The sequence below is a fragment of the Tenrec ecaudatus genome, chromosome 9 (genome assembly GCF_050624435.1).
Source record: "Tenrec ecaudatus isolate mTenEca1 chromosome 9, mTenEca1.hap1, whole genome shotgun sequence".
Lineage (NCBI taxonomy): Eukaryota > Metazoa > Chordata > Mammalia > Afrosoricida > Tenrecidae > Tenrec > Tenrec ecaudatus.
Window position 1 is genome coordinate 107,017,406 of NC_134538.1, and position 26,419 is coordinate 107,043,824.

The 26,419-nt window shown below is 40.3% G+C and overlaps 1 protein-coding gene across 2 annotated transcripts in view; it reads right to left on the reverse strand.

Annotated features, from left to right (window-relative positions):
• AKAP9 (A-kinase anchoring protein 9) overlaps positions 1 to 26,419 on the reverse strand; it is a 158,632-nt gene that overhangs the window by 92,184 nt on the left and 40,029 nt on the right. For both annotated transcript variants that reach the window (XM_075558430.1, XM_075558429.1), the window contains exons 7-12: positions 23,771 to 23,968; positions 13,739 to 16,114; positions 10,611 to 10,824; positions 9,288 to 9,489; positions 7,980 to 8,076; positions 116 to 208 (exon numbers count right to left, since the gene is read on the reverse strand). In XM_075558430.1, the coding sequence (XP_075414545.1) occupies positions 116 to 208; positions 7,980 to 8,076; positions 9,288 to 9,489; positions 10,611 to 10,824; positions 13,739 to 16,114; positions 23,771 to 23,968 (3,180 nt within the window). The remainder of the gene's footprint in view (positions 1 to 115; positions 209 to 7,979; positions 8,077 to 9,287; positions 9,490 to 10,610; positions 10,825 to 13,738; positions 16,115 to 23,770; positions 23,969 to 26,419) is intronic.

The window sequence follows — 26,419 nt, forward strand, 5'->3', positions numbered from 1 at the left end:
ATTTAAAATAAAGCACACTGTCATCAATAAAAAACTTTTTTCTTTTCAAAACTTTTTTCAAAGCCTGATGGTTACTAGTAACTATGACAATCTTTAAGATAAGGTGTAAGCTTACCTTAGCTACTTCTTCTTCTAACTGTTCTTGGTATTGCTTTTCCAGCATCTTAGCCATATCTGTTTCCTGTCTTACTCCAAATTCACCAGAAAGCTAAATTAAAAAAAAATCAAAACATGAAATTTATTTACATTAATTTTTACAGTACTGGCTTTCAACTTCTACTCTCAAAATAGCTTTAAAATATCACTGTTTTTTATAAACCTTTTGTATACTCTCAGGAAAATATAATAACTTCTGCCAATTTAATTAAAAACTCTAGTAAAAAAAACCAAAAAAACACTTAGTCAATAATTCTACGTAATTGTACTTAGCCACTCTGAACTTAAGAAGTAAAGGTGAAAAGGCAAATAAACTTAACTATTTACAACTCCTTACTTCTACTTCCAAAAGCCCCGACAGTGTGGTGGGCTCCACTCCTTGAGCTGCTTGCCAACCGCACGGTAAGCAGTTTGACCCACCAGTCACTCCTCAGGGGAAGAAGAGGTTGTTGCTCCAGGGAGGATTAAGTCTCGGAAACCCAAAAGGGTCATTCTATTCTGTTCTCCGAGTCGAAATAGATTTGATGGCAGTGTTTTTGTTTTCTTTTTTTGACAAATACGTCTAGAGTGGCATGGGGGTCCCAAGCCATCAAACCCATGCTGACTGCACTGGTTCTGACTCACAGAGACCGTGGAGAGCAGAGGAGCGGTGTCCCGTGGGGTTCTAAGAGGGAACCCCTGTGGAAGCAGATCACCACATCTTTCTCCTCAGGAGAGGCTGGTGGGTTCAGCCACAAACTTCTGGGTTAGTACTTGAGCACTCTCACCACCAAAGCTCTTTAGAGGTAATGATACTTTTTAAAAAAATTAACTTTATTGGGGGCTTGTACAACTCTTATCATAATCCATCCATCCATTGTGTCAAGCATTTTTGTATATTTGTTATCATCATCATTCTCAAAACATTTTCTTTTATTAATCAGGTTTACATGTGCATGTCCACATTAAATTTTAAGTAAAATGTTACACTGGTTAGTTTGGTAAAATTATAACCAAATTCCTCTCTTTTTTGTGGGGGAATACTAATGGTATCAAATTTTCAACAAATGAGTACAAATTACCTTTATAAACAAACACCCATGTACTTAAAAATGTGAACATGTTCTCAGTACACAAGTGTTTCCTCATTTATCCACGGTCTGCATTTTATCCAAACAGACATTCCATATGGAAGGAGTGTTAGGACCAATAAAGTGGTCACTCACTGTGCACAGAAAAGGCAACACCTTCAAGAATGAGGAAGGGCCCCAACCTTTATTTTTTTCTAGGACACAGGGACTGAAAATCTAAGTGAAGACTGGGCTCTTGTTGCTGGGAGTTTGAGAAAAGTAGTCACAGACTGGGAATACGGGGAATGCCGAAGCTTGCAGAAGGTGGGTGAAGCTAGATGGCATGTATACTAAAGATGAAAGGCTTCTATTGAACCGATGTCCTGGGCGAGAAGAGACTGCTCATTGCTCCAGCATACAGCCATCTTGTAACCACCTTCTAAACACTACTCTGGAGAAGGCTTGATCCAACTTCCCAAGGTAGGAAATAGAGCTGTGCTTGCCAGAGCATTGAAACGAATTTGCTATATAAGCTATGAATGCTACACAATAGACCCATAAAACTAGAACATTTGTTTTAAAAAAAAGATGACAGAATAAACTCTAATTCCAAACCTCTCTCATAAATACAAGATGAAATATATAAAAGAAAATAAGTAAATGATACTTGGCTATAAGCGTTGAATGAGCCCCCAATAAAATGATAAAAAAAAAAGATACTTGACTTTGAGGACTCAGAACTGGAGAGCAAAGAAGAGCAGAAAGGAACTACAGATAGCCCACACACACACACACACAAAATCAAAGAATCAAAGAGTCACACACAATAAGGAAAGTACTTTTCTCGCTGGCCCTGGCCCTCCCCTTAGTCATGGGTCAAAGGTTTTTGAAAACTGGGGAAGTGGTCCTAGAAAAAGAGCCTGCTGCTTTGACCACAACAACCCCTGTCTGCAGAGACAGGTCCCAAGGCTTCAGCTGTAAATCAACAAGGCAGACCTCCACGGAGGCCCATTTGGCATATGCCAGCAAGAACCCCACCTGGACACTGTCAGTGACAAGCCTAAGAAGGCTCCTTGCAGTGATGGCTGATCTCAGAGTTAACACACTACCTGCCTCCCTGTGCAGCCCATAGCTCAGGCCCCTAAAACCAGCAGGACAGCCCTCCAGGGAGTACCTCCTCTTTCTGTGCTCCCCCAATTCCATCAATGGTAAGGACAGCTGACTGTCTTGTGTGTGAAGAGCAAGCATCTGGAGTGGAGGCTACATCCATCGGCAATATACTCCCAGGCAGGCTCTGACAGCAACAAGGCAGACCTCTCTGGGATCCACTCGGAATGTGACCACCTGTCCCCAAACCAGTAACTGTTGGTTGCTGAACTGATACAAACACCCACAGAAGGTTCTCTATGGTGAAGTCAGAAGATGAGTACTGTAAGTAGAGACTACGCTCCTAATCACCACAGAGCCACTAAGGCTCTGAAACTAACAAACTATCTCCCGGAGGAGAGTGCCAGCTTTTCCTCCTCTGGAAATGGAGGAAATTCCACCTTTGCCTCCTCTACTGAGCAGGGAAGGAAGCTGCAGGCAAAACAGGGGGACAAGTCTCCCTCCAACAGAGCTTACCGAGTGTGCGTTTTCCAACTAAAAACATGGTTGCAGAAACAGAAAACACATAACCAGAGAGGAGACTGCACCGCCTGGTGGAAGGATTCATACACGATTATCTGGCCCCCGAGAAAGTGCCCTTGAGCGGACATCCTCTCTGGTGTGTATGGGAGAAAAATGAAAGTTGAAAACCAAAATCTGGAGCTTTCACCTCTTAATTAAGCCAGGGAGGGAGAGGGAGCTACCACAGAGAGAAGGAAAATGGTAAGCAAGAGTTCTGCCTGGCTAAGAGCTTCTGGCAGAAAGTAACAACAGTACAATCAAATTCACTACCATCAAGCCTGTTTGGACTCAAAGCGACCTCATAGAGCAAGGTAGAACTGCCCCTTTGATTTTATGAGACTTTGAATCGTTATGGAACTGGACAGCCTCATCTTTCTCCCATAAAGAGGCTAGTGGATTTGAACTAATGACTGTGTAGTTAGCAGCTAAGTGCGCAGTTCACTATGCCACCAGGGATCCTTGAAGAAAGTAGTGAAGGCAAAGCCATGAAATTATGGGGTAAACTTCAGAGAGTTAACACACTAAAAGATTTCCATGCCCCAAGGGGAAAAAAAAATCACAAGACACACAAAGAGCAGAGAAGCAATAGCTCAACAATGTGAATAAGACAAAAGGACTTGTAACATTGCATCTCACAGTCAAACTTGAACTCACTGTAACACTGCATCTCACAGTCAACTTGAACTCATTGTAACATTGCATCTCAGTCAACTTGAACTCATTGTAACATTGCATCTCACAGTCAACTTGAACTCACTGTAACATTGCATCTCACAGTCAACTTGAACTCACTGTAACATTGCATCTCACAGTCAACTTGAACTCATTGTAACATTGCATTTCACAGTCAACTTGAACTCACTGCCATGAGGGATGCCTACTCATTTCAACCTCCTAGAGCACGGCTGAACTTCCCCTATGGGTTTCTGAGACTAACTCTTTATAGGTGCAGAAAGCTGCCCTCTTTCTTCCATGGAAGAGTTGGGGTTTTCTACCTCCTGACCTCGCAGTCAGAAGCCCAACCCATGAAATGGAAGAATATAATACAACCACATTAAATATAATTTAAGAACAAAAAGTTAAAGTAAGAAAAACAATACAATGACAAAATACAAATCTAAAAATGCAGATGCAAAAAAAGATATTGAATAGAAATAGATAATAATAGAAATGAGAATTAAAAGAACTTACCAACAGATTTAATTAGACAGAAAAAAAGATAGAGGGGGAATCGATCACAAGGATCAACCTATAACCCCCTCCTGAGGGATGAATAATAGAAAAGTGGGTGAGGGGTGACGGAGGACGATGCAAGATATGGAAATAAAAATCTATAACTTATCAAAGGTTCATGAGGGAAAGGCGGACAGGGGAATGAGGGGGAAGAAATGGGGAGCTGATATTAGAAGCTCATGTGGGAAGAAGATGGCTTGAAAAGGATGATGTTCCCCTCCCCCCAGAAGAACTTACGTTAGAGGACGGCACTGAAGCTGCAGCTAGGGGAGAGGGACATGTCTGATCACAGCACACAGGAGGAAATGAATGGAGAGGAAGAGAGAGTAGAGCACATCCTGGCCCACCAGGCCTGGAGGATGATATCTCCGCTCCAAACAGAGTGCACAGAGTGGACCACATGGCTGATCCCACTATGAGCCATGACGTCCCTCGCTGACCCCATGGCCCTATGGGGGACAACAATGGAGACTCAGTGTCGGGATTGGCCTGGTCTGACCCGGCGACACTGAGGCAAAACACTAAAGGCGTGCGGCAGAGCAGGGAGCTACCAAGGGAGTGCAACTTTGGGGCCAGAGCTGGCACCCCATCGGACTTGACTGGAGGACATGCCTAGAGGTCAAAATCAGACCTTGAGATATTTACAGGTTTTTCTTTCTTTTTAAAGTTATTTTCCCTTTTTTATAAAAAAATCGATTTATTATTTTATGGGTCATTGGTTCTCTTTTGTCTCTTTGTCTTGCTATGCCTTGTTTTTGGTGGTTATTATCTCTGCAGATCTATCTAGATAAAATAGGCTAGATGAACAGTCAGGAGGAGAAAACAACAGGACGATGGTTTCCAGGGGACATGGGAGAGGGGGAGGCGGGGGAAAGGAGGTGGTGTTGACCAACCCAGGGATAAAGGAGCAACAAGTGATCTAAAATTAGTGGCAAGGAGAGTGTGAGAGGACTGGTAGGGATTCAGCAAGGGCAATGTAACCGAGAGAAGTTAGTGAAACCCAAATGACGTTCTGAGCATGATAGTGGGACAAGGGGAAAGTAAAAGGAAATAGAGAAAAGAACTAGGAGACAAAGGATATTTATAGAGGTCTAAATACAGGCATGTACATATGTAAATATATTTATATAGATAGGAATGGTGGGAAAATAGATCTACATGCATATATGTAGAGATTTAGTATTAAGGCAGTAGATGGACATTGGACCTCCACTCAAGTACTTATTCAATGCAAGAACACTTTGTTCTATTAAACTAGCATTCCATGATGCACACCTTCCCGACTTGATCACTGAAGACAAATGTGTGCATGAGCAAATGTGGTGAAGAAAGCTGATAGGGTCTTAAAGGCTTGAAGGTAAACAAGCGGCCATCTAGCTCAGAAGCAACAAAGCCCACATGGAAGAAGCACACCAGCCTGTGTGACCACGAGGGATAGAAGGGACTGGGTATCAGTCATCAAAGAATAAAAAATCTTATCAGTGGGTGCCCACCTTTCCTACACTATCACTGAAGACAATGGTGCATAAGCAAATGTGGTGAAGAAAGCTGATGGTGCCCGGCTATCAAAAGTATGCTGTTCTTGATGTTACCCTACAACTCACTGGGTTTTCTGTCACAGTGTTCAGTGTGTTACATCTGTTCTTGGGCTGGTCTCTAAGTTCAGTTGAGGTGTACTCAACATCATATTTTGGCTCTTGTTTTAATTTTCATCAGCTTCCACCGAACTAGATTTTAATCAATTAATGATGTTTGACAGTTGGCTCCTGGTACTGTTTTGGTTGATGTTATTGAGTGCTATTGTCTCTTCACACAGATGGTAGTTAATTCTGGTGAGTTCCACATGTATTGTGACCTTTTATGATGCTGAAAGGTGTTTGCAATGAAGACATTAGTCATTTGAAAAATGCAAATCAAACCCATAATGAAATGCCACCACACACCTACTTGAATGGCTAAACTTAATCTAGCTGTATATCATGTGTAGGAGCCCTGGTGGCCTAGTGGGTTATGATTTGGCTGTTAACCGCAAGGTCAGCAGTTCAGCACCACCAACCACTTGAGAAAGATGAAACTTTCTACTCCCATAAAGAGTTACAATCTCATGATCATTGAAGACAAAATGGGTGCATAAGAAAATGTGGTGAAGAAAGCTAATGGTGCCTGGCTATCAAAAGATATCGTATTTGGTTGGGGTCTTAAAGACTTGAAGATAAACAAGCGGCCATCTAGCTGAGAAGCAACAGAGTGCACATGGATGAAGCACACCAGCCTGTGATCATCAGTTGTTGACGGGATCAGGTACCAGGCATCAAAGACCCCAAACAAACAAATCATATCAATGTGAATGAGAGGGAGTGTGGAGTGGAGAGCCATAGCCCATCTGTAGACATTTGTACATCCCCTCAAAGAAGGGTCCCAAGGAAGAGATGAACCAGTCAGGGTGCAGTATAGCACCAATAAAACATACAACTTTCCTATAGTTCTTTAATGTCCTGTCCCCCCACCTATCATGACCCCAATTCTACCTTACAAATCTGCTATCTCAGAGCATGTACAATGGTACAGAAAGAGCTGGAAACACAGAGAATCTAGGACAGATAAATTCCTCAGGACCAATAATGAGAGTAGCAATACCAGGAGGCGAAGGGGAAGGTGGGGGAAGTAAGGGGGAACCGATCACAATGATCTACATATAACCCCCTCCCAGGGGGATGGACAACAGAAAAGTGAGTGATGGGAAACATCAATCAGTGTAAAACATGAAAAAATAATAATAATTTATAAATTATCAAGGGTTCATGAGGGAGGGGGGAACAGGGAGGAAGGGGGAAAATAAGGAGCTGATAGCAAGGACTCAAGTAGAAAGCAAATGTTTTGAGGATGAGGGCAACAAATGTACAAATCTGCTTGACACAATGGATATATGTATGGATTGTAATAAGAATTGTAAGGGCCCACAATAAAGTATTTTAAAAAAGAAAAGAAAATGACGATGGCAGCATATATGTAAATGTGCTTGACACATTGGATGAATGTATGGATTGTGATTAGAGACGTAAGAGCCCCACTGAAAGTATTTTTTAAAAAAAGATAAAAATGTATCAGCTAATTAGAAGGTCAGACAGCTAAGATCATAGATATCAAAGAGAGCAACAAGGTTAAAGGCTCAAAAAAGCTGGTATCCCTACCCTAAACCTATGCTATTAATGAACATTTTGGTCAAAATCTATGTAAGAATCCTAAACAAAAGGGGAAAAATGCAGAAAAGACTTTCTAATTTTCATGGACTTCAAACTTCATAGAGCCATGAAACTACTGTCCTGAGGTATCTTAAACCTTAAACCAAAGTATCCCCTGAAATTCTCTTAAAATAATAATAAAAAGGTCTGCCTTGAACCTTATGCTCTTCTAAGAGCGATCTCTCTAGTATCAATTTCATAACTCCTGCTATTCAAAGACGACACAGGACCTAAGTTCAGGGAGCAGTGAGCTTCTGCTACTAGAGAAGGCACAGCTCAGAAAAGGCGGACAAGAAGAGTTTCACAACTCCAGGAGTAAAATCCGTGTCTGCGAACGGGACAAGTACAAACCACTGGACTGGCCTAGATGTTGCTGTGCATATTCTGAGGAAAATCGAAATAAATAAAATTAAGTTAAAAAATAAAAACACTCATAAATTTAATGTATTCTGTATTTTTCTATGCTATTAAACTATATACTTATATACGCTTTTGGATATTTTATAAAAGGTATTATCATATTTATTATGGTTACTTTGTAGCCCCTATGTACTTATTAGATAATTAGTAAGCTACAGACATAAAAATAGTAGGAAAAATAAGTGTATACAAGAGTTTAAAGATATAATACCTCTACAGCACCGTCAATGTTCTGTTGAAGACAATTTCCAGGATAAACTCTCCTCTGCACATCAGATTCAGTCATTACCATTGAATCCAAAGGGAAGCTAAATATAAATTAAAAGTGCCAAAGAGTTAGAGCTGTGCATTTGTTTCACTGTCAATCCAACTTTATAATGCGCTTAAAATATCAGGTTTTGACTCACCGCACCCTCGTGCCAGAGAGCAGGTTTTCTAGACCTGGTGGCAGAGGGGCTAACATGCTGGCCAGCTCACCACAAGATAGCCACAGTTCTAACCCATCAGCCACCGCACAGCAGAGACGATGCTGTTTGCTCAGATATAGATTTACAGTCTTGGAAAGCCTTCAGGCAGTTCTACTTTGCCTGAGTGTTCCTATGAGGCAGAATTGGCTCGATGGCAGTGAGCTTGAGCTTGGACTCTGTATGGAAGCAACTGCCCCTGCAGAGTTGCTAGTGGGGGTTGAAGTGTCAACTTTTGGGCCACGGCTGCAGGGTGAACTGCTGCACCACCAAGTCTCCTTTTACAGGGAAAGCAAGGAGGATAGTTTACAGGTTATTCGTGCTGTACATTCAATTACATAATATTTTGACAGATTTTTTTCCATTTGAAAGGAACAGAACTGAACAATACAGGATTTTAACAAATCAATAATAAATTGTGTGCCACTTCCTAAAGTATATTTTAAATGTAGGAAATGAAAATAGTTACAATAGGGCCACCCTGTGCGTTTCAGAGAACGGCGCTCCATAGGGGTTTCACGGCTGTGGCCTGTTCCTTAGTTAAGCCTCTGTGCCACCCAGAAACTCTGGGATCATCAGACAACCAAGTGGAAGTAGTCCAGTCACATCTGGCAGAATCCTACTTTATATATGCCACAGCAAAACAACACAGACAAGGCATAAGACAAAAAACAAAGGTCTGCACACTGCCTAACTCGACCTAGCAGAAAACCGTATATACTCTTGTATAAGCCGAGTTTCTCAGCACATCATTTATGTAGTTTTTGTGGTAAAATTAGCTGCTCTGCTGATACTCGAGTCGGCTTATATCCGAGTATAGAGGAATACTAACCGACACCTATATATAGGGTGGTAGTGCTCTCTAATCCAATGTCTGGTTCACACTGACACTCGGTCTGTCCATGTCAAAGTTGTAGGATTCCTTAAGACGGCTACATCCTCTCTTTCAAGGAACTTTGCTCTTCGTCACTTATCTTTTAAATGGCCATTCCAGGATATTAAGATTATTATTAAGCTACAAATATCGTTGAGTGAAATTATAGGCAAATGGATACCTTGGGTGAAGAGAGGACTCACTCAAAACAGTCTGAAGCCTGTTTTGTAACGAATGGATCTCGGCTTCATAATTTTCTTCAGTTTCTTTCAATTGTTGTTGCAAAGAGGATGTGAGGATTTCCAATTCTTGAACTTGCTCTTCAAGTTGTTTAATTTTGGGGGGATCTTGGAGAGTGGATAACTTGTTTTCAAGACTGCCATCTAAGTTATATACATAAAGAAAACGTACATTTCAGTACAATTTTCTTGCTGAAACAACAGAAACACTTCCTTTTCTGAAGAACTTTCCTTTATCTTTGGAAAGAAATGCTTATTAATGCTAACTCAGGTTTCAATTCAGTCATTCTGCTGGATGAAAACAAGAAAACACAATGCAAGCTGATTTCTTTTGTATGCGTAGCTGAAGGATCCCTAAATCTACTGATGTCATGTCTTTACATTTAGAACAATTTAGAATTACAGAATGCAAGAAGTGGTAGCTTATCCTCCAAGTTACTGGCAACTGCGCGTGACTGGAAATGCGCTGACTCCACTTACACAGGCCCCACACCTAGGAAGCAAGCTCAATGCCGCCCTCCTCCTCTGTGCTAAAACCAACCGCTGACCACAGCCTATCACATTAACCCTTTCCCTCCATCCTCAATGACATTGTCTGGGTTTATTGAACATCTTGTTTTATCAGTACTTCTGCCAGCATTTGCCACCACTAATTTTGCCTTCCTCAAGTAATTCTAATAGCCTTATCTTACGGTAAAACAATCAATGCTACTCTCTCTTTAAAATCAAGGAGTGAGCATGCTTCACTCAAGAGCACATACAGCTTTTTCTGTTCAAGATCCTGTGTATCTCCCTGGATTTATCAATCTTCTACTGTGCTGCACATCTTTATAACACTCTCAACTCTCCAGAATGGCTGCACTCTCTCATCCTTCTACACTTCTTAATAAAGACTCTTCTACAGCTAAAAATAGAAGTCGATGGAATTGCCTCTAAGATGCCCATGTCCCTGTTCCTGCTCACTGACTCACCCGGCTCCTACCGCCAGGAAGCACTAGTCTCTCTACTCATTCTTCTGTTATAGAGAAGGTCCCACTGCTTTCTAAGCGGTGAACTTTCTTCGCATGTGCTTTCCCCAGGGAGTGTGACTTCCTCCAGCGAGTTCGCTCTGAGTGACCATTTACTGTCTGAGGAGGACCCCAGGACTGGGAGAAAGAGGTGCTGCTTCCCATGTGGGTTTGAAGACAGTGAAAGAATAGTGAAATGGTGGACCTTAAGCCAGACTTATTTGCCCCATGGATTTATGATTTTGTTTTAATATTTACCTGTTTCTTGGGTTTTTATATTCAGCAGCTCTAACTGGTGTGTTCTCTGAAGTTCTCTGACCATTTCCTCTTGGGCAGAAGTAAGTTCCTCTTTAAGACTGCAAAGAGCTTTATCTTTTTCATTTTCCATATATTCACGAACCTGATCCACATGCGTGGAATGAACTAGGGAGAGGCATATGCGTTGGGCTTCCATCTGTAGCCTTAAATCATCCTTAAAATAAATGTACATGCACATTAGAAAATTTCAAAATAGCAAATTATTTAACTTCTAATTCTCAACCTTATACCAACTACAAAGGGGGAAAACATGAAATTATATTTAAATTTTAAATTTATTTTTTAATAAATCATTTTATTGGGGCTCTTACAGCTCTTACAACAATCCATACATGAATTGTATCAGCACATTTGTACATATGCTGCCATGATAATTTTCTTTTTTTTACTTCCCACCTTATTTCCTGACAATGATCATTTTCAAAACATTTTCTTTCTAGTTGAGTTCTAGGTATCAGCTCCTCTTTTTTCCTTTTTTCCCTTCCTACCCTACCCTCGTGAACCCTTGATTACTTATAAATTATTATGTTTTTCATCTCTTACACCATTTGCTGTCTCCCTTCATGCACATTTCTGTTGTTCATCCCCCTGGAGGGGGGTTGTGTGTGTTATACATCAATCATTGTGATTGGTTCCCCCCTCTTCCCCCTATATTAAAAACATTTTTATACAAGTGCTAAAGTCGAGCTTTTCTATTTTCTTTCTGCTTCATTAATGTAATTCCTTTTTTCTAAGAATGTAGTACAATGTTTTCTTTCTAAATTTATTTATCATAAAATCTGATATTTGGTATAGCTAGTATCTTCTGTTTTTGTTTAAAAATGAAAATCTGAATGTAGGTAAATGCAAAGAATAGCCTAGGAAGTACAATTATTCACAATCTAAATGAACAAAACTAGTACTTTATATTATTTTTTTGTTTCAGCTGATTATTCCACCCAATTCCATTTGTTTTTAAAGAAATAAAACACCAATACAATTGTCTTATACAACGTAACCATTTAAGAACATTGTGCTGGACAACTCAGAGGCCAACTGTTTAAAACCACCAGCTGCTCCGCACAAGAAAGAGGGGTCTCTTCCATACGGACTACCACCTTGGAAAGCTTACAGGACACATTTTTCCTGTCATGCACGGTTGCTATGAGTCTGAATTGACTCAATAGCAACAAGTCTGGTCTTGATGTTTCCATGTGTCCTTCAGAGGCAATTAACACAAATTTGATGCATGCCTGTCCATTTTCATACTATCACTTCTCTAACTGAACACAATGCATTGCATTTTGTGATCTTAATTTACATAAATGGTATACATTTCTTTATAGTTCTCATTCTAGGTTTATCTCTGAGATGTAACCACATCGATACTGCTGTATAGTAAATGTATGTATATACCACGATTTATCCATTTACTTTCTGAAGACCAACTGTGCTGTTTCTAGGGGTTTTAATATTTTAAAATGATACCATAAAAGTCTTAGAGATAACCCCCCCTTGGCCATGTGTACTAGTGCTTCTCTAACACGGAAGCTCATAAACTTCAGAATGCATCAGCTATACCCAGGGTTCTCATTAGAAGAGAGAACTTAAAAAAAAGAAGAAGAGAGACTGAGCTCTACTCCATTTTTGGTTCAGGAGGCCTGGGGTGGGGGTGAGGGGGCTGAATTTGCATCCCAAGTGATGCTAAGCCTGCTGGTCAGGGGCTGCATTTTTCCCCTTTTATTCTTTCCTAACCTTAACCTAAGGAGGCTATGCTTTGAGAACCACCTAGACAGGTAATTGCTGGGTCACAGATAATGTGTATTTTTAACTCTTAGATTTAACCAAATTATCATTCTTTTTAATATTTTTACTTAGTTGATTGCTATTGTTGAAACTATACAGAGAAAAACATACACTAAGTCAACAATTTCTAGATGCACCATTTAGTGGCACTGACTATCTTCTTCCAGGCCAACCACATTTTCCTGAGCTGTTCCTCCCCTAACAATAAAAATTCGCTGCCTCCTCAGGCTCCTAACTAATCTTTTGAGTTGCTGCTATTAATTTGATTCCATAGATAGTTCTTAAAAGTATAATTCTCAAGGCAGACATTTCTTTACTAGTTAAGCTAAACTTCTGTTTAGCTTTAAAAAGTTTTCAGGGGTGATTTTTGGTTTACGGTTTTAAGATTATCTCAGGGCCATCCTTCCAGGGAGTTCACCTAACCTTCCTGGGTTCAAAGAAATTGGGAATCCATCAGAAGTGGCCATTCATGACTACATTTTCCCCTTTTTGATTAGAAATCTTTCCATAGACGCTGATGAAAACATTCAGTAATGTTAGCTGGGCATCATACAGCTCTTCTGGTCTCACGACAAAGGAGGCAGTTGTTCTTCAGGCATTAGCCACACATTCCACATCCTCCTCCAATTCCTAACACTTCTTCCTGCTGCTCCCTATGGATTGAGGCCAATTGTCACGTTCTCTTGTAAAGCTATTCATTTATGATTTATGATGTTGCCTTGTTACCTCTAATAGTAATATAAATTGTCAGGAGTGATCTATTATTATTCAAGTTATATATATTATTTAATAGTTTAACTGTTATGTATAATTAATACTTTATTTTTTCAGCAAGTTTGAAAAATATCTAGGGTTTAGACAATTCCCCCACCCAGGAAAATATAATCTATAACTAAAGACCAATATTATAAATCACAAAAAAGCTTTAATTTTCAGTTGTAGAATCTTGAAGATCCCATTTTGAAAATCCTACAACCATTACTTGGTTTTGTAACAAAACACTACAAAAATTAATAACTTCTTTTAAAGCTCAGATTTACAACAAAGTTATTTAAAATTTTTTCTTCCTAAATGTGAATTCAATAACACTCTTTACTTCCTGAGCAAAACAGACCAAAAGAAAAGTTAACGACATACAAGGAAAAATATTAAATAATGGCAGACTTTAGTGGAATCATTCATTCTCTTGTGAAGATAACTCATTTGTTTTAAGATGAAAACTCTTTCTAATATAAAAGGTACATTTTCATTTTGCTTTACCATACTTAAACAAGTCAACATACCTGCTCTAATTTAAGTGCACGGAGTTCCTGCTGAAGTTTACAAGGGTCATTCGGTTCAGTTGTCTGAGGCATCGACTCATTTGTCACTGACAGTAGGCCATCCAAAAATAACGGTTCTTGCTTGCTGTCTTTACCTGCAGTCCTATTTTCAAAAGGAATTTCATCTCCTTCCATTGCTTTTGATTCTTCACCAAAACATTTTCTCATTTCACAGAGTGGATCTCCAGTGTTCCTGCTTGTCACAGTCACAACTTCATCTTTAGAACTCGACTGACCACCAAACACACCTAGGTTTTCTGTCCTTTTGATGAGTTCTAGCTCTCTACATTGCAATACAACTTGCTCTTTCTCATGTTTTAAAGATTTAACTTCTTCACTTAAAACACGAATCTCACCAAGGCTCTGTTGTAATTGTTCTGAAAGCTCACACAATCTCTCCGACAGTTCTAGTTTTTCTCGCTCAGTTACCTCGAGTTTTTCCATTAGCTCGGTGGTATCTTTCTCAACCACTTCACCTATTTCCACTGTTTCTGCTACAGAGGTCTTACAATCGTCAAAAATGGCACTTTTCGGTTTTACTATAGTTGGATTTATCTTCTGCAAATGATGGAGCTCTTCACTGAGTGCTCTAAGCTTCCTGTTATACTCTGTGTCTTGTTTGGCTTTACTGTCTTCTAAATCAGTTTTTACCTTGAGGAGGCAAGCAAACTCCTCCTGTAACTCTTGATAATTAACCTCAAAGTTTTTTTCAGCAAATGAAAAAGTGTTCCTCTGTTTCTCAATCTCTTCATTTAGCTGAATACATTGTGTTTTCAGGTTCTCATTTTCCTCTGTGAGCAGATCTATTTCTTTTTGCCAGCCGCTATCTTCGGGTTTGGAATTATTGTACTCCATGAAAAGGAATCTTTCTTCTTGGTTAACAGGAGTACATATTTTTAACATCTCTTCAAGGGATTTCTTTTCATCTTTAAGAACACTATTCTCGACTTCAAGTTGTGTGAATTTTTCTTGAAGGTCTTTCTCTTTTTCTTTCATTTGTTTCTGCAATAACTCAGTTTTAAGTTGTAATTCTTGAACTTCTTGTTCAAGGGTACCCTTTTCCTTTTCTTCTTGTCTGAGTATTTCAATTTCTTTTAGGAGTTCATTGATCTGTAGAGTCATTTCTTCTGATTTCGAATTCATAAGCGATTGCTGTAAATCTTTTAGCTTTGAAATTTCTAAAAGTAATTGATTCTGTTTAGTTATCAAATTATCTTTTTCAAACTGCATGGTTTCTATTTTCTGACTCATTTCATTCTGTAATCCATCTATCTGCTGTTTATAGTGAATGCCTAAGTTATCCTTAAGTTTTTCAACATTTATTCGATGTTCAATTTCTAAATCTTCCCTCAGTTTGGAAAGTTCTTCTTCATGACTAAAGAGGAGCTGTGTTCTTAGCCTCTCTAATTCAGCTTCTTGGGATTCAGCCATTCTGTCCAACACAGCATTCTTTTCTCTTTCTAACATTTCAAGTTTTATCTTGTAATTTGTGACTTCTGCTTCATGTTTTAATTCTAGTTCCTTCCTGGATTCAGATGCACACACAATCTCTGCTTTCAGATCATCCACTGTACTAAGAGACATGTATGCTTCCTGGAGTTTACTTTCTTGTTCAGCTATTGTCTGTCTAGCTCTCTGAATCTGGTCCCTGGAAAAGCTCAATTCTTCTAAAAGATCTTCAAGCTGTCCTTGCAAAGCAGTCTTTTCTCCAGAAACGACTCCTAATTCTACCTTGAATTTTTCTTTTAGAGAGTTAGTATCTTGCAATTTTATATTCAGTTCATTTATTGCCATATTCATTAACCTTATTTGATCTTCATTAACTGTCCTATCTGAACATGTCCTTAAAGCATTCTCCATTTCTCCCTTATGTCGTATTTTAAGTTCTTCTATCTGTGACATGTGCTGTTTCATTAGTTCTTGTTTCATCTGCACTATCTGCTGCCCATACATTTCATCTAGCTCTGCCTGGAGTTGTTCCAACTTTCTTTGTGTTTCTTGTTCCATTCTTCGCATGATGTCGTTTTCAAATTGGCTATCCTTGTGATTTCTCTTCTGCAGTTCTTCCACTGTCCCCATTAACTGTTGTACTTCCGTAGAACACTGTCTTTCTTTCTGTTTAGAATTAGTTAACTCTAGCTGCATGGTTTTTATCTCTTGGTTCTTTTGTACAACCTGTTCCTGTAATTCTTCCAGCAGTTTGTCAGCTGCTACTACTTTCTCCTTCAGCTCGAGAGCTTTCTTTTCTTCTTCTATTATTTTTGTATTTAATCCTTCAATGATTTCCTCCTTTTCCTGTATTTCTTTATTTGAGTTTTCTATTTTTTTATTTTGTTCCTTTAGACAGAAAAAAAAGAAAATATAAGAAAGGCATTTTTGGCACTTGGTAACTTATATCATCCTTTTACCACAAGACTGATAGAAATTAGCTTTTTACATAATTCTATACACAGTAAACTATTAAGCCTGCTCTTCAAACCCTCTAAAGATAAATGAGACTTGTATATTCAGCTCTGAAAACAAGCAAGCATTACAATAGTCTTGGCGTTCTTGAGAATTCCTCTTACATTGCCTTGAAGCAAGGAGCCCTGGTGATGTATTGTTTCTGAATTGGGCTTTGAACCTCAAGGTCAGCAGATAGAAACCAACAGCCCCTACACTGGGAGAAAGATAAGGCTTTCTATTCCTGTAAAAAGTTAGTCTCAGAAACCCACAAGGGCAGTTCTACCCTGCCCTAGAGGGTTGCCATGAGTCAGAATTGACTAGATGTCAATGAGGGTTAGAGAGAGTTCTGAGGCAAGTTAAAAACAAGTCTATTTTAAACAAATGAACCAAAGCAACAAATGCGCTTGTGTGCACTTCTTGAAGGAAATCCTGCCAGCATTCCTCTTGACATCCGACAACCCATCCCATGTCACCTTATGTGCTAAGACTTCTTTTTTAAAACAATCATTTTATTGGGGCTCTTACTACAATCCATATATCCATCCATTGTGTCAAGCACATTTGTACATATGTTGCCATAATCATTTCCAAAACATTTTTTCTTCTTCAGCCCCTGATATCAGCTCATTTACCCCCATCCCCACCCTCCCTCCCTCATGAACCCTTGAAAATTTATATATATTTTTTCATTCTTACACCAACCGCTGTCTCCCTCTACCCACTTTTCTGTTGTCTTTCCCCCTGGGAAGGGGTTGATTATATGTAGATCACTGTGACCGGTTTCCCCTCTATCCCCCCACCTTCCCCTTACTTTCCTGGTATCACTACTCTCATTATTGGTCCTAAGGGGTTGATCTGTCCTGAAATCCCTGTGTTGTAAGCTCTTATCTGTACCAGTGTGCAGGCTCTGGTTTAGCTGGATTTGTGGGTGGTGGGGAGGCAGCATTAAAGAACTAGAGGAAAGTTGTATATTTCACCAGTGCTATACTGCACCCTGACTGGCTCATCTCTTCCTTATGACCCTTCTGTAATGGGATGTTCAATTGTCTACAGATGGGCTTTGGGTCATAACTCTGCACTGTCCCTCGTTCACATGGATATGATTTCTTATTTTAATATTTATATTATATTATGACAATCAGAAGTCATTTTAATATCTTTTAAGCCCTAGTGTTTTCATCTGTAAAAGAGCTTTAACAAATAATGCTATTTTCTCTACCAGACAAAATATGTTCTAAAGCTAAAATGAAATAAAATACATTAAGGCATTTAATTTCTAAAATTCTACTTGCACAAAAAACAACATACTTACATCCTAGGGATAAAAACATGTAAGGCATTTAGAACCTATAAAGAAGTAAAATCAACTTATGGTTGCCAACTGAAGTTTAAAATGTAATTAATCTTGAAAAATGTTAACATCACAAAATCTTAACTTTTTATTTCCTGATATTACACAGAGGGGAATAAAAGTTAGCACTTAATTCAAAAAAGTCCAGCACTTCATATAATTTACAAACCACCATAATTCTACATTCAAATATTAAACAGTGCCAATTCACTATTCATTTTTCTTAGCATCATTTACTTCAAATATGCATGATTTTTAAAAACTCTGTGTTGGAAATAAAATGCAGTCAAGGCTATAATCCCTATTTTTAAGAAATACAGTAGGAATAATATACTCCTTGCTGATGGCTACTGTACCCTGCCTGGGAAGTTCAGATTAGGAGAAGAATGAGCTGGGATCTAGCAAACTAAGATAGTTTCAATCACCACCTTCATAGTACTCAATAAATAAATGCTAAGTATTTTATTCTCCAAACAATACTCTGCTTTATAAGAAATTCATTCAAAGTGTTGTATCAGAAATATTTATTTTAGATATATTATTTTCTAATTAAAACCCACTTCATTTTGTTTTGTCAATTTTAAAATAGATCATTCAATTGGGGCGCTTACAGCTCTTATAACAAACCATATATCTATTGTATCAAACACATTTGTAATTTCATTTTGTTTTATAGATACTTTTGGAATTTTATAACGAGGGCAAAATAATTAGAAATACTTTAGACTTAGACTGAAAAAATAAAGAATACAAATTCTGGGTGTATATTTAGATTTTCCAAAGAATTTGGTTTAATATCAACTTTCAAGAAACTTAATGAGTTTATTTTAAAGATTGTTTTATTGTTATGAGACTACCAGTTATTTCTGAAATAAAATATTTCATACAGATATATAAAATTTTCATTAATCATAAGATTTTGTTATTCATATGAATGACAAAAAGATATACACATAGGAAATTTAAAAGAGGGGGAAGAAAATGGTGACCAGATAAGACTCATCCCTCCGGAGCTCCTGCTGCCAGGCTAGAAAATTAGCAGGTAAGGTGAAGGACACGGGGAGGTGGAGTCCTGAAATTAGAACTAGGGTACCAGGGTTTCTCCTGAACCCCTTTTTGCATGGGATTTCCACTCACAAAGCAAACCAAGAACACTTTAAAGCACTCTAGCTTTGGCGAGCCGCCAGCTGTGCCCTTGCTGGGAGCAGTGATTCCTGCAGGCAGAGAGCAGCAGAGAGTGGGCAGAATCCCAGACACGAGGGGAACCCCACTAAGCAGCTCTCCGCGTGGTTGGCTGCCTTGAGCCCATGGGCAGGGGAGTGGTGGTGGGTAGCCATAATTTAGAGTTAAAAAAAATATTGTATTACCTTAGGAAGATCGTGGTGTCAGAGAAAATAAGCAGGAAGTTAGGAGTTCAGGGAGCAAATTTAGTTCCAATTGGCAAAGAAGGAAGCAACCCCCCTAATAAGCTGCATCTCCCCCTCTGGGGGCCAGCCTGACAGTCCCCAAATCCGAGCACATCATAAGCAAAAAAAAAAAAAGGGGGTGAAGTACATATTATTGGTTAAAAACTCAAACCCAGGTCTGGTGGCTCAATTCCAAGGGAGGCCCTTAACATAAATCAGCACAAGAAGCAACCTAGCTAAGGAATGCCAGCACTCAGCTACAAGGCCTGGCAGCTTTTAGTATAACAAAGACCCACTGTAGCAAAAGTCAGCTTTAAACAACAAGGAGCTACACCCCAGTGATGGTGAAAGACAATTACATTTGAGTACACTCTAGCTGGCCAGGGAGGTAATAAACAAACAAACAAACAAATAAAGTCCTCAGGCTCATCGGGCTTGCTTTTTACCTTTTGCCTCTTTCTTGGTCTCTCAGCTCTACTGCTAACCTCCACACCACTCCTCTTAGCCTAGGGCATTTACACCCACTCCACACCCAGCTAGGGGAGCTACACACTGTGTAGCTAGAAAGGCTGAAAAAAGCCCTGCTGACTCCCACCAGGGGATACTTCTTACTGGGAAATTCCTGCGGGCATAAGGCAACTTCTTACTGGGAAATTCCTGCGGGCATAAGGCAGCTCAGCCTACACTCCTCAACGCTCCAAGCTGCAGCAGGAACCTCTGCCCAACCTCCGCAACAGCAAAGCAGGCAGCCCTTCTGGGTCACTCCCCTGAGAGGGAAGCCACAGGAGAATAAAGTGGTAGGTTAATTCCATAGTGAAATAAGCTGTAGACAGTTCGAAGAAGCACTCCTACAAGTCTCCCAGAGAAAGCCAGTGCTCTTCGACTCCCAGGAAAATGGAACCTGGCTCATCTAAAACAATGCAACACAAACAACCCCAACAACCTCAAAAAAAAAACAAACGGGAGAAACAGAAGGCAATGGCAGAAGATGGCCTGAACATAATGACATGCATAGAGAAAACAGACATTGAGCTGTCACAGAAAGAAAATTTCAGAATGCTACTGGGAGTCATATAGGATATGAGGGAAACAATACAGAAAAAGGATGAAATGATAGAAGAGGTAAAAGCCACAAATCAAAGAGAAATACAGGAGCTGAAGGAGGTGATAACAAAAACCAGTAGCACACTCATGGACCTGGAGAAGCGACTGAAGGAATCAGAGAACCACATCAGTGACTTGGAGGGCAGCCAAGCAGACTTTAACAAACGCGAACAAAAATCTAATAAGATCATCAGAGAAGCTGAAGAAAACTTAAGACCTATGTCTGATGCTATGAAGCGGAACAACATTAGAATTATTGGTTTACTGAAGGAAGACACAACAAAGAAGTCGTCTGCAACAATAGTGAGAGAATTCTTGGAGGAAAGCTTCCCCAGCTTAGTGAATGGAAGCCAGGCAACCATTCAGGAGGCTGAAAGAACCCCAGCTAGACTGAATCCCAAAAAGAAGTCACCAAGGCACATAATAGTTAAATTATCCAACTTTGAGGAAAAGGAGAAAATTATGAGAGCTGCTAGGGAAAAACAAGCAATCACATATAAAGGTTCCCAAATAGGAATATGTTCAGACCTATCAGCAGAAACTATGAAAAAGAGGAGAAAATGGAGTAACATATTCCAAAAATTGAAGGAAAAGAATGCAAACCCAAGAATACTCTACCCAGCCAAACTATCCATCAAGATAGATGGAGAAGAGTCTTCCCAGACAAGGATAAACTCAAAGAATACGTTAGAAGAAACCCAGCCCTACAAAAGATCCTTCCCGACCCAATATGGGCATAAGAACAACACTCACCAAGCATAAATAAGAGACCACCACATAGAACAACCTCACCCAGAGGGCAAAAAAGAGAAAACAGACTTCAAGATAGCATTGACTTAAATATAGAAATACTTGGAAGGCTGCTGAAGTAAGTTTAAGAAAAAAAAAAGGCAAATGGGGCATAGGGGAAAAGCTACAGTATACAAATATTCCAGGGGTGAAGACCAGGTAATATGGCAGGGACCAGACCAAATACAGGGATACACATGGTAGACAACTAAAAAAGGAGGTGGGGAAAGGAAAAAAAAGAGAAAAAAAAGGGTAGAGGGGGCACAGGGCACTAACCCACCCAAGGGGAGGGTATTGCTTGTGTCTCCACAGGGAAAGAGGGGCCAGACTTTATCCCGATGCTCCAAGATGTGAATGTAACATGCCGGCGTGGAGTAGGGAACCAGTGGAGAGGTCTGGGGGCCATCCCCTACCCCAACTACTAAAGAGACATCTGCCCCTCCTCTCAGAAGAATTTATATTAAAGGATGGCACTGAATCTACAGCTCTGGAAGAGGGACATATCTGATCGGAGCACATGGGAGAAGATGAAGGGCAAGGAGGAGAGAGTGGAGCACATCCTGGCCCACCAGGCCAGGAGGTCGATGTTCCCAATTAGAACAGCCAGTCAACAGAGAAGACCACATGATCGGCCCCACTATGAGACACACTTCCCTCACAGACCCATAGCCCTACAGGCAACAACACTGGAGACAGTGAGGGAATTGCACGCGATGGGATCCGCCACACCGAGGCAAAACATTAAGGGGGTGCAACAGAACAGCAAGGGGATGGAGCAGCGAGGTCCCCAGGGAAAGCTGAAGGCAGACTATGGGGCCAGGGCATGGTGCCCCAACAGATTGTACTGGAAAACACTCTTAAAGGCCAACAAACAATCCTTGAACTAACTACAAGCTTTTCTTTCTTGTTGTGTTTTATTTTTTTGTCATTGGTTTGTGGTTGTTGTTGTTTTGTTGTATATTGTTGCTTGGTTGTGCTCTGTCTTGTTTTTGTGCATGTTCCTATCTCCGCAGGTCTGTCTAAATAAGATAGGCTGGATGAACAATTGGAGGAGAAAACAACGGACCGATAGTTCCGTGGGGACATGGGAGACGGGGAGGTGGGGGGAAAGGTAGTGGTGTTAATAAACCCAGGGACAAGAGAACAACAAGTGATCCAAATCGGTGGTGGGAAGGCTGTGGGAGCCCTGGTTGGGCATGATCAAGGGAAACGTTAACTAACAGGAATTGTTGAAACCCTGGTGGGGACTGAGCGTGATAGTGGGACAGGAGGGAAGTCTAAGAAAATAGAGGAAAGAGATGGGAGGCAGAGGGCATTTATAGAGGTCTAGATAAAGACATATACATATGCAAATATATTTATACATGAGGATGGGGAAATAGATGTATGTGCATATATTTATAAGGTTATTATTAAGGCAGCAGAGGAACACTGGACCTCCACTCAAGTACTCCCTCAATGCAAGAACACTTTCTTCTATTAAATTGCCATTCTGATTCTCACCTTCCCAACACAACCGCTGAAGACAAAGTGGGTGAACAACTAAATGTGGTGAAGAAAGCTGATGGTGCCCAGCTATCAGAAGAGATAGCGTCTGGGGTCTTAAAGGCTTGAAGCTAAACAAGTGACCATCTAACTCAGAAGCAACAAAGTCCACATGGAAGAGGTACACCAGCCTGTGTGACCAAGAGGTGCTGAAGGGATCAGTTATCAGGCATCAAAGAACAAAAAAAAAAAAATCATCATTTTGTGCTCACCTCCCTGATATGATCGCTGAAGACAAATGGGTGCATAAGCAAATGTGATGAAGAAAGCTGATGGTGCCTAGCTATCAAAAGATATAGCGTCTGGGGTCTTAAAGGTTTGAAGGTAAACAAGTGGCCATCTAGATAAGAAGCAACAAAGCCCACATGGAAGAAGTACACCAGTCTATGCGATCACAAGGTGTCAAGGGATCAGGTATCAGGCATCATCAGAACAAAAATCTTACCACAGTGAATGAGCAGGGGAGTGTGGAGTGGAAACCCAAAACCCATTTGTAGGCCACTGGACATCCCCTTACAGAAGGGTCTTGGGGAGGAGACGAGACAGTCAGGGTGTGATGTAGCAACAATCAAAAATACAACTCCCCCCCCACCCCGCCCACTTTCATGATCTGAATCCTACCTCGCAAGCCTGACCAGACCAGAGGAAGTACACTGGTACAGATGGGAACTGGAAACACAGGGAAGCCAGGGCAGATGATCCCCTCAGGACCAATGGTATGAGTGGCGATGCTGGGAGGGCATAGGGAGGGTGGGTTAGAAAGGGGAACCTATTTCAAGGATCTACATGTGACCTCCTCCCTGGGGACATACAACAGAAAAGTGGGCAAAGGGAGACGTGGGACAGAGCAAGATATAACAAAATAGTAATTTATAAATTATTAGGGGTTCATGAGGGAAGGGGAGGGGGAGGGAAGGGAAAAATGAGGACCTGATGCCAGCGGCTTGGGTGGAGAGCAAATGTTTTGAGAATGATGAGGACAATGAATGTGCTTTACACAATTGATGTATGTATGAATCGAGATACGTGGTGTATGAGTCCCTAATAAAATGATTTAAAAAAAACAAGAAGAAAACTAGATTAAAAAATTTAAACATTGATTAACTGCATAAAAGATTTTTCTTGTAAATGTACCAGGGGAGCTTCCTATTAGCAAACAGACATATTTGTTAATGGGTAAGAGTTGCTTATATTTTGCTTTATAGAAGTAGTTATAGCATGTTGTAACTGCCTTACGTGAATAAAGAGGATACTAATTTTTCCAGTAAATAAAAAAAACTAAAAAAAAAAAAGAAATTTAAAAGGTCATTGTAAAGCTTCCCACAAATTGGTTGACTTTTAAAATAAACATACCATTTCATCAGCTCTAATTTTTTCTTGTAAGAAGCTAATTTGCATTTTGAAGTCTTCTTTCTTTTTGTGATAATCCTCAAGTAAGTGGTCTTGTTCTTCCAGTTTTTGCTGATGAGTGAAGATTTGTTGTTTTGCTTGCAGCAGATCTGCGGCTGTGCTACTATGAGTGCTGTTTCTCAATGTTTCACTAGCCTGCAACTGAACAATGGAAACCACATTACAAGTGCAACGTAATTATATTAAGGAATATTCACCTTTGGAGCTATTACTCAGCTTGCAATGACTCTTCAGGGACTGATGGATTTGCAGTTGAACCCAAGGCCCCAGCAAACATGCTGCCTGCCATTGGGGACTGGACTGGCAATGGCCCATTACTAAAGCTCAATCAACAGGATTCTCTTCCTTGTGGTAAAGCAGAGAAAGGTGGGAGCCAGTGAGGGAGCTAAGAGTGAGGCAGGCATGCAATGGGGGCTAATGATGACAGCACTCCCCAGATTCCTGATGACTTTCCAGTCTCTGGCTCCAATCCCTTTCAAGAACCTTGTGGTATTTCTGCCTTGAGTTCAATAAAATAATTTCATATCCTTATATTAAATGTCTCTCTTTTGCTGAAACTATCTCAGATTATTTTCTCTTAGAGGACAGCACTGAAGACACTGTTTGGGGAGAGCGAGTGGTCTGACCAGCCCATGTGGGGGCAAGCCAAGAGGAAGTGCAACAATAAACCAGTGGTGGGAGTATAGTCACAAAGTCCCCAAGGAACCCCGAGTGTAGCCTTCTGACTCAGACGGTAGCACTAGACACCTCGCCTGAAATGACTGGGGGTTACTCACAGGGGGCCACAATGAATGTCTAAGGCGTAAATGGGGGGGGGGGCACTCCATCCTCAACTGCGGGAATAGCAAGTGGACTTATGAGAAACTCACCTTTTAGGCACCAATGAGACTCTAGGTTATGATCCCTGTTAGGCTGCTGGCTATCTGTATGTTGTTTTTATAATTTTTTACCATTTATTATTATTTGTTTTTATTTTGTTGGTGTTGATTTATACATGAAATGCTGATAGGCAGTCTCACAGAGACAGGGGCTAGACCCATGGTTCTGGGGGGCACCCGAGGGGAGGGGGAGTGGCGATGAGTGGGGAGCCAACAATGATGGGCACAGGAAAATCACAAAAGTTTTAAGATGGACTGCAAGGAGGGTGTAGCTTTTCTGGGCATGTTTGACCAATCGAATTGTTTCTGAGAGGAATTACTGAGTGGTGAACAACCGGTACACGTAATAATGGGGTAGGAGGAAAAAGACCCCCAATATATGTACATATTTGAATATGTATGGTTTTATATGTATATATGTAAATGCAACAAGGAAAGAGATGGACTTTGGGCCTCTACTTAAATCTAATCTCAATAGGTGAAGCGTTTGTTCTAATAATGTGGCAATGTATGATACCCACCTTCCTGACATGATCCCTGAAGATAAAATCGGTGCATAACCAAATATGGTGAAGAAAACTGAAGGTACCCGGCTATCAAAAACTATCATGTCTGGGGTCTTAAAAGCTTGTCATTAAACAAGCGGCCATCTAGCAGGGAAGCAACAAAGCCCACATGGGAAAAGCACACCAGCCTGTGTGATCATGAGGTAAAACATACATCCAAATTGATATGAAGGGGAGCAGATGTAGTGGAGACCCAAAGTCCACAATTGGACAGCAGGACAATTGGACAATCCCTCTTAGAAGGGCCTCATGGAATGGGGAATACATCCAGCATGCAGTGTGGCACTGATGAACTACATAACTATACTCTAATTCTTCAATATTTTTGCCCCTACTACTATGGTCCTTACATGATATACCTCATTGGTCATGTTAGATTTGTGTATATTCATTTGGACATTTAAGCTCGCTTGGTGCATGGGAGTCAAGATAGATGACCCCTCAGAGACACTGACAGTAATAAGGGTTCCCTCAGGGTCTGGAAAGTGAGGGGGGTGGGGAGGAAGAGGGAGACAGTGGAGCTGGTAGCATCGATGACTGTATAGCCCCACACAATGGGATTGACCAAGAAAACTGTATGGGAAGGAGATGTATTTGAGGGCACCTGCTGGACCAGTTAAATTCAAAGCAGAGAGGTTAGATTTGATGAGTGGTTATGGCAACTGTTTTTCGGATTCCCGAGGGATAATCTTGATAGATTTTCTAGAAGGATACAACCTAAGCATGGTCACTTATTAGGAAGAAGTTTTAAGAAAATTAAAAACTGCACTGGGAAGGAAAAGGCCAGAAAAGTCTTGCCAACAAAAATTTTTTTTCCCATTATGACATTGTATCTCTTTATTTTGAGACTAGCAAGGGCTGTCCTATGAATAGTTCCTTGAGGACTCTTACCCCATCCACCCTACAGCCCTGTCTTGCCCTGTAGATTTCTTTTTGTTCCCCAAACTCAAATATGGGATAAAATGAAGAGTGAAGAATTCTTCAAGGAAGAGTTAAGAAAAATGAAAATACTACTTTCAAAATGTATAGACCTAGATGGAGGACATGTCTAAAATCAATAGCTTTACATTTTTATACTAGTGTTTAATAAACATCTCTATTATTTTATAGCAATACTTTAAAAATAGTTTTACTGGCATATACTTCAG